The 9,000-nt window shown below is 34.6% G+C and overlaps 1 protein-coding gene across 1 annotated transcript; it reads left to right on the top strand.

The window, feature by feature from the left end:
* The first annotated feature begins 2,995 nt into the window (after window positions 1-2,995).
* Window positions 2,996-8,999, top strand: LOC140860250 (serine/threonine protein phosphatase 2A 57 kDa regulatory subunit B' beta isoform-like). Its single transcript, XM_073263174.1, has 3 exons — window positions 2,996-3,293; window positions 3,448-4,753; window positions 8,141-8,999. Exons 2-3 carry the CDS (start codon window positions 3,620-3,622, stop codon window positions 8,444-8,446), a joined length of 1,440 nt encoding a protein of 479 aa, XP_073119275.1. The 5' UTR covers window positions 2,996-3,293; window positions 3,448-3,619; the 3' UTR covers window positions 8,447-8,999.
* The last annotated feature ends 1 nt before the right edge of the window (window position 9,000 follows it).

Genomic DNA, 9,000 nt, shown 5'->3' with positions numbered 1-9,000 from the left:
AGCTGATAAATCGATATGAAGTTTTGGGATCTGCACTGAAATTCTGCAGAACAGAATTTCAGACACAGCTTAGTATTTTGAGTATATCTTTCACATACAAACTTGAAATCGAGCGATTCTTGATTCCATGGAAACTCAAGATAAAGGGCTACAACTTTCATGTTCAACACCTTGCCCAAAAATCAGTGAATCAAGAGCTATAATCAAATGAACAGATCAGATGAAACATGACCAAACCAGATCAATTGACAAGAACAGATCGAAGTTGCTCTATACCAGATCAATTGAACCAGAACAGATCAAAGTCGGACCAAACCAGATCAAAGCTTGACCAGACCAGATGAGTTTGACCAGATCGAATCGGTCAAACTAGTCCGATGAACAGTAAAATCAGCTCAACTTCAGAAAATGGACAGCAACTCAAATATGACCGTTGCAACTCCAGAAAGTGTCCAGAAACATCCCAAACGGTCATATTCTTGAATCTAACGTTTATATCATTCTTGGAGATATAAATGCAACACTTTGAAGATCAAAAACAAGCTTTTGATGGGGACTAAAAGCATGGGCAGATTATAGAAGAAAAAGAAGCTAGAATGAGAGCAAGCCCAAGGTGTGAGGAAGAAGAAGAAGAGATGAGTTTTCAACGTTAAATCCTCTACACCAAACCCACTTTATAGAACACTCTTCCTTGTTCAATATCTTTGTATATGAGTTGAAGAGAGCTCACTCACACACATACGAGAGATATCCTTTGCAAGATTAGTTGAGTGAGAGTTTTAGCACAAAGACGTTAAAGATTGTGTTTGTAGTCTTGGCATAAAGACGTAAAACATTATGTGGATTGTGAGGTTGAGGCCTACGATCGAGAGTGGCTAGGAGTTCTTGTTTAGACATTGGATAAGTCCTAAATTGGATTGAGTTTGTATAAATCAAAGTCTTCTAATGGATCCTTCCGAGGTGGAAGAAGGGGTGACGTAGGATATTGATCTCCGAACATCCATAAACAAATTCGTGTCTATTTGTTTATCGCATTTACATTATTATTGCCACTGTTTTAAGATGCATTGTTGAAGCATTTTATGTGTTCTTCATAGATCAAAATATAGCATACAAAGTGTTTGATAAAATGCTTCAACCAAACTGTTTTTATCATTTCAACTTGCATCTTTTAAAATAATTTATAAAATATTTATTCGGTTTCTACGAAGGATTATTTCGAGTGTATTCCGCTTGGTTTGAAAACCAAAATCGATATAATTCATCGGTGCTCGGTTTATTTTTGAACATTTCAAGAATGAGCTATTGTAGCTCTTAAATATTTTTAAGTGTGTATTCACCCCCCCTACACACCTATTTCGATCCTAACATACATATCCTTAGAAAAACAAAAATACATATTCAAGAAAGAAAAATTTTATCCACGAGAAATTGTGCAAATGTGTTATTTGATTTTATAATTTCTTAATTCTCAATCCTCTCCAACGTCAATAAGCCATGTATTGTACCAAATTTTGGGGCCACTCAACAAACCAACAGCATATATGCATAATTACAGAACTACCAAGAAATGGAGTAATAGCTACAAATTTTGATATATAATAAATAAATATAAATGTGCGAGTATGTATATGTCTATATATATATATATATATATAGACTTGATTCCTCGCACCATATAAATGTGAGAGTATGTATATGTCTATATATATATATAGACATATACATAGGGTGCGGGGAATCCGTGCACACCCGTGCTCAAATCAACTCTGATTGACTTGAAATTTTTATGGTAGGATCGTATCAAAAATACGAATCCAAAGATATATCATATGACACAAATTTTAATCTCGGTGGTCGAAATCGTTAAGATGGCCGGAAATTGCACATTTAATCCTATTTCCGGCCATCTTAACGATTTCGGCCACCGAGATTGAAATTTGTGTCATATGATATATAATTGGATTCGTATTTTTGAGACGATCCTACCATAAAAATTTCAAGTCAATCGGAGTTGATTTGATCACGGGTGTGCACGGATTCCCCTCACCCTAGGTCTATATATATATATATATATATATATATATTAAATTAATTTAAACTAGAAATAAACTTCCAAATAGATTTATAATATATATGTAGTTTTGCAATTTTATTAATTAATAAAACATATAATTTCCTAATCAATTTACTACTATAAAGTAGGATAGAATTATAAAAAACTATTGATTTCATTTTATGAACTACGTTATTACTTTATGAAAAAATTTCGAGGTTGTAAAAAAAAAAAAATTCTCTGGAGAACATATTTTGATAGTTGTTATTATCTAGAATAATTGTTTAAGTGAGATGGGTTTTTTTATTCCAAAATTTATGTTATCTATTATATTATAAAACAAGATGAGTAAATAATAAAACAGTTGCTATTTTTAAGTGTCTTTTTATTTTTAACCTTTGAAATATGAGTGAAAATTAACTTCGATTTATGTTCCAAAATAAATATTCACCATCGAAAACTGCCCATATTTAAAAACTTATTTCCACAAAAAATTTTAAATGCTTGATAATTAAAACTATTTCCTCTAATAATATATTACATTGTGCACACGTGTGCATAATAAGTAGTTTAATAATTATTCTTTACAATTTCAAATTATGGATGATACCTCGACTGATTGTTCAAAAGGTCTGTGAGTGGTTTGTGAATTGTGAGGCAATCGATTTCATCTATTTTTTATATAAAAAATACTATATTTTTTTATATTTGAACCAAAAAATTGACCCATAACATCGTTAGTTCGTAAGAGTTTTTGTGTATTCAAAATTAGTAAATTAGCTATGTATATAGTGTTGGTCAGTATTATATATAAAATTGAAACCGTTGATTGTTTCTTCAAATATTGTCGGAAAAAAATTTGAAATATTTCACAACTCGAAAACCAGTATAAAAGTATCGATTGTAGTGTAATGTACGTTTGGAATTATTATTATTTTTTTCATCGTTGGTTTCAGAAAATAATTTCTAAAAATCTTGTCTAAAAAGTTTCATATAATAATAATTTGATTTTTGTTGATTGTTCTGGTATTATTCTTCTTCCCTCCCTTTTCGGATCTTTCCTTTCCCAAATCCAAACACGCAAAATTCTTTCCCTACTCTCGCTCTCAATCTGTTTCTCTATGATCTGAACAACCATTGTTTCATGGTATAGCACCACATTTCATATGGCTTTAGTTATTTTCTGGGCAAGATTTTGCAGTATGTTTTCTTGATTTCTTGGCATCCCATTTACAAGGTATCACCTTTTTTGCGATTTCATGTCAATCTGTGTTGTACAATAAATGTGTGTTTTCGTTATTTGGTGATGGTTATGTCCGATTTTGCGATTTGAATTTAGTTGTATTTTCTCCTTTTTTTTTTTTTTTTTTTGTTTTCTGTTCTTGTTTCAGGGTGCAGATTTATTTGCATACTGTTTGTATTGAAATTTTTGTGCAACAATGGAAGGGAAATGAAGTAAAAGAAAATAATTGGGGAGTAAGGTGTGTTAGTGGTCCAGACTGGGGTTATCTGGTTCTGTTGTTTTGTGTTTCTGGTTTGTCATTTTGGGGAGGGTGTTGAATAATGTTTAACAAAATAATGAAAAGAGGGCAAAGAAAGCCCTCGAAATCTTCGGAAGCAATCGAGGCTCCGATACCAACTGCTACACCTCCCAATGTGATCGTTAATCATGCATCCCGGATGGCAGCTGCCACAGCGCAGCCTGCGGGTCTTGCCACTGTTCCGCAAAACACTGGGGTGGTTGAGGTCTTGCCTTTGTTGAAGGATGTCCCACTGGCCGAACGACATGTGATATTCATCCGAAAAGCTCAAGTCTGTTGTGTTTTCTTTGATTTTTCCGATACTATGAAATCTGCACGTGAGAAGGAGATCAAGAGGCAAACCCTTTCTGAGCTTGTTGACTTAGTGCAGTCGGGGTCATGCAAAATGAATGAGATAATGCAGGAGGAGTTGGTCAAGATGATATCTTTGAATATCTTCCGGAGCTTGCCACCCGCATCACATGAGAATACTGGATCAACGGGTGGAGATCCGGAGGAGGATGAGATGTTCATGGATCCTACCTGGCCTCACTTGCAACTTGTTTATGAGTTACTATTGCGATACATCGTGTCATCTGATACGGACACTAAAGTTGCGAAGAGGTATCTTGATCACTCATTTGTCTTGAAATTGCTTGATTTGTTTGATTCTGAGGACATGAGGGAGCGCGAGTATTTGAAGACTATTCTTCACCGGATATATGGGAAATTCATGGTTCATAGACCCTTCATAAGGAATGCAATAAACAACATCTTTTACAGGTTTATATTTGAGACGGAGAGGTTCACTGGGATTGGTGAGCTATTGGAGATTCTTGGAAGTATAATAAATGGTTTTGCGTTGCCAATGAAAGAAGAACATAAGTTGTTTCTTGTGCGTGCACTTGTTCCTTTGCACAAACCAAAATGTGTTTCAACATACCATCAGCATTTGTCCTATTGTATAACACAATTTGTTGAGAAAGACTACAGGTTGGCCGATACTGTCATTAAGGGGGTGCTGAAGTATTGGCCAGTAACAAATTGTGGAAAGGAGGTCCTCTTCCTCGGGGAACTAGAAGAGATTTTGGAGGTCACACAACCTGCGGAGTTCCAACGTTGTATGGTTCCTCTGTTTAGGCAAATTGGCCGTAGCCTCCGCAATTCACATTTTCAGGTATGAGAAATTGTTCAATGTTAGTGTATTTGTTTCATTAAGCACAACGAACTCCACTATGCTTGTCTCACAAGAGTAGCACTCTTTCTGTATACATTAGTTCTATGGAAAAATCTTCACTTCAGATTTTCAGAAAATTTAACTCATGCTATTATCTACGGATATTGGATACAATATACTTGATACTACAAATACTGGCTATATGATATATTTTAGACACCAAGAATGAGTTAGGTTCGGCTTTAGAGAATCTAAATTAATTGTATCTGGTAAGAATATTGTATAATTCTCCTTTCCTTGTTTTTTGAGTTATGCGTGTATTAGCTAATTGGTATTGGAGAATTGTTCTTGCCAACAAGCAACATCAAACTTTATCTTTCGTTGGTCATTTTGCGTGAACATATTTTATCATTTATTCATGCTTAACTCATTCTTTAGTTTCCTAGTTTAGGAAAGTAAAACAAGTTTTGATGCACCTTTCATTTGATTTAGACCAAAACGAGATTAAATCTGTGTTTTAAATACATCTAAAATGTTGAATGCCAGCAGAAGCTCGTGTTGGTATTGATAATGGACTTAAACCACTGGTTCAGCTTACGGTATTCTGGCCGAGGACGCAACCAAAACTGTTAAGGCATATGTAGGAATGAAAAAAAAATAGTTGGATTCTTCATGGATGTCTACAACTCCTCGTGTTAAATATGCATTACTAAAAATCTTTCAATAATAATGGGTTTGTTTGTCCTTGACATTTAGCAACTCTTTTAGTTTCTTAATTATATCTTATTGTGTAAACTTCTGGTTTAATATTTTCATCTATAGGAGTTGATTCTTTTCTGTATTTCCTACCTTCCTCTTTCATCGAATGCCTCCTTACTGCAATGGACAGCTGTGTAAAGTGATACTTGGTCCGAGTTGTTTTTTCTCAACACAGCTCTCTTTTGAATATTAACAGTTAAGTTTGAAATATATAGATGTCCATTTTCTTCTATCTTTTCAAAGATAAGGTCTTGCCTGGAGGTCGCACAAGTTTAGATGGATAGATAAATTACATTTGAAAGTCTCTTTGAACTGCGAGCAACTACGTTCCCTGATTCATGTCTTCACCTTGAATACTTCTCCCGTCACTGTTATTTGGACTTTAAATGTTATTTTTGTAAGACGGTAGAATCATCAAAACTTGGGTTACTTGATTCTAGTTGTAAACGTATCTTGATTTTTGACAAGTTCGTAAAGGACAATATCGATCAAACATTAAGCCCGCAGCAGATGAAGAGTTGAGATATTATCTTTGATTCTTTGGCCTGTTAAAAAAAAGGATCAAGTAATGTTTTGTGAAGATTATCGACAAAACAAAACCCTTTGTGAGTAGAACTCAACTGATTCAGTTCAAGAGCCTTAGAATTAATGAACCTGCAAACAACATACAATAAGTTGGCTCATTAGGCAAATGAATCCAGTTATGATGAAAGTAGCTCAGGGTTGCTAAATCTCATTTAAGCATCTTAAAGAATGAAACAGCCAAGCTCGAGCTAGTTCTTATAATGTTGACTAAGTTAAATGATTCCCAGCCTGAACTACATATGACACGGCTTTTTGTTGGCTCATTGCACCTGTTTGTTGCTATATGTCAAGTATCAGCATGTTATCTGAAAGTTGATGGCATTTATCATTATGACCATGGTTACTTCTAAACATGGCAACATGTCATGGTGAATGCTTCTCGGATATCCCTGTAGGAATATTTAGAAACTAAACTAAAAGAGAAAATAGAGATACCCTATCGGACTTGGGAAATGATTATATCTTGACCGAATAATTAAGGATTCTAGTAGAATGACTAAAACTTAAGAAAGTTTAGAAAAGGAGAAAAGCTTATATGAGTATTTAATTTGAAATTTTGGATGATATTTATACTCAAATCTCTCTCGTGATGATCTGTATTTGGTATCTTCGCTTAAATGGTAGATGAAAAACATAATAATGATAAACTTAATGAATTAACACAGCTAAATTGTTTCCGATTTTATATGTTGTTTGGCTTTATGATCAGGGATATATGACATCACTGGCATATTTGTGACTTGAATTTTCACAAAATTTGTGATCATTGGATTATATGTTGGGTTATAATGGTTGGCACAAACATGCATCATACAGGCATGTTTGGAAAACACTAGATATGCTTGTATACATGTATATATATGCATCTTTTAAACATATGAATTATTTGAATTCTCCTATAACATATTTTAATTGTTTTAGCATTTTCAGTATCTATATCCGTATCATGATGTATGGAAGTCCATGCATCATATCTATCCATCATAATTGTTTTTTTTTCATGATATACCGCATTTATTTGGCAGAAAAAAAGTGGTCTCTGCGATGGGGTGGATTGGGACAAGTTTCCTTATCTATGACTTCATAAATTTTCTGGAACTCAATCCTTAGCATTTAAAACCCCTATGATCACTTTTATTCATTTGACTTGCATGAGAGCATTTGACTTTTATTAATAAAATCTGGAAGTGAACTCTCCATCTTGCATTGATGGATTAGATTGGATTTCAATTGTTTCTTCGTTTTCTTTTCATTGAACTTTTTTGTCGTATCCATGGGTGGGCTGCTCAGAGTGCTCCAAAAGTTTTCCGGAGCTTCTTTATCTGTATATTTTTAGGCTGATAATGAAGCCTGAAATGATTTACTGAATTAGGGAAGATAGTAGCTTTAAACATACTTAGGCTGAAATAAGGATCGAAAAAGGGAAGAATTGAAGTCTCATAAAGTTGATGGCTCTTGTAAGTTGCCGTTTGACCGGAAAATTTTGGAATGTATGTCAAATTTTGAGCAAGATGCTTTGTGTTGTGATTGGTTCCTGAGAGATTAGTCCTCTTGCCTTCATAGATTTCCCATTGAATGCCAGAGATTAACGCTTTGGCACTCTTGGTGCAAAAGAATTGCTCAAGTGCAGTTTGTGCACTGCTTTTGTGGCAGCTTTTGCTTTCTTGTTACTCTAAACAAACGGGAATAAGCATGGTTAGTGAAGCTTTCTCACTGATTTGTTTTCCACTTATTTCCATTTATACAACCGTTTGTGCAAATGCCTGCAACTTTGGAATAATTATAATCCCTCTTACATTAGTGCATATTTTATTTTGCTTATCTGTGCACATATACATTTCGTTTCTCTCAAAAAAAAAAAAACTACATTTTGTTATTTTATCGGTGTATGCTTTTATGTTTGTCAAATGTAAGTCTTTGTGTTCGTGTACATCGCAAACTTGCTATCTATACTGCACTTGTTTGGCCATGAACTCACTCTCACAAATTGCACTTCCACCATCATGATATATTGCTACTCAAATTTTCCTCGTCCTTCCACAGGTAGCAGAACGTGCTCTTTTCTGGTGGAACAATGAGCATATAGTAGGCTTGATTGCAGATAACCGACATGTTATTTTACCAATCATATTTGATGCATTAGAACATAATATACATAGCCACTGGAACCAGGCAATAAATGGCCTGAGCTACAATGTTCGTAGAATGTTCCTGGAAATGGACACCAAGCTGTTTGAAGAGTGTCAGAGGCGGCACGAGGAAAAGGAAGCCATGGCCGGAGGACTGGAAGAGAAACGCTTGCTAGCTTGGAAGAGACTAGAAAAAGTTGCCCACCGAGCTAATGGTTGAGAAAACATGGTCGTTTTTTACTCATCATCTGTACGTGGATTTTGAATCCTACAATGACAGAACTTCTGGAGTTGGCAAATCTTTGTAGATAATAACCAAATGGTTCAAGAAAATATATGAAGAATTTCTACTATCGTCGGCTGTTTTATCATCGCTCAAACGGGTATCCAATGGGCCAATGGCACCATAAAAACCGAGCGAGTGGAAATGAGAATCATCCATGGGAGGTACGAATTCTATGGAACTGTTTTTTACACATCCATTCTTTGATAGTTATATTTTTCCATCTTTCATTTTTTCATCCGACTATTGATACCGGTTCTGCAATCAATGACTATTCGTGATTCAAGATTCTCTATTGCTTTCCTTGTCACGGAAACATGATATGGCGACGTTCATCGATCAAGAGCTTTGTATATATTCATTCATTCCATTGCTTTTTTTAATTTATTTATAGAATTTCATGGATTTTTTTTATAATATCTCGATTGTCGAGGCGATTCTTGACCGTGTTTGTTTGTAAATGTTTTGTTCAGACAATCTGTACAAGGATG

Source organism: Henckelia pumila, chromosome 4, assembly GCF_033568475.1.
Source record: "Henckelia pumila isolate YLH828 chromosome 4, ASM3356847v2, whole genome shotgun sequence".
NCBI classification, from domain to species: domain Eukaryota; kingdom Viridiplantae; phylum Streptophyta; class Magnoliopsida; order Lamiales; family Gesneriaceae; genus Henckelia; species Henckelia pumila.
Note: the sequence above shows the minus strand (reverse complement) of the source record. Positions and strands in the feature narration are given on the sequence as shown.

Excerpts from the sequence above, each read along its gene's own strand:
- LOC140860250 (XM_073263174.1), top strand. The coding sequence starts at position 3,620 with ATGTTTAACAAAATAATGAAAAGAGGGCAAAGAAAGCCCTCGAAATCT. Across the intron at positions 4,754-8,140 it reads TCCGCAATTCACATTTTCAG|GTAGCAGAACGTGCTCTTTT; the intron begins GTATGAGAAATT and ends GTCCTTCCACAG.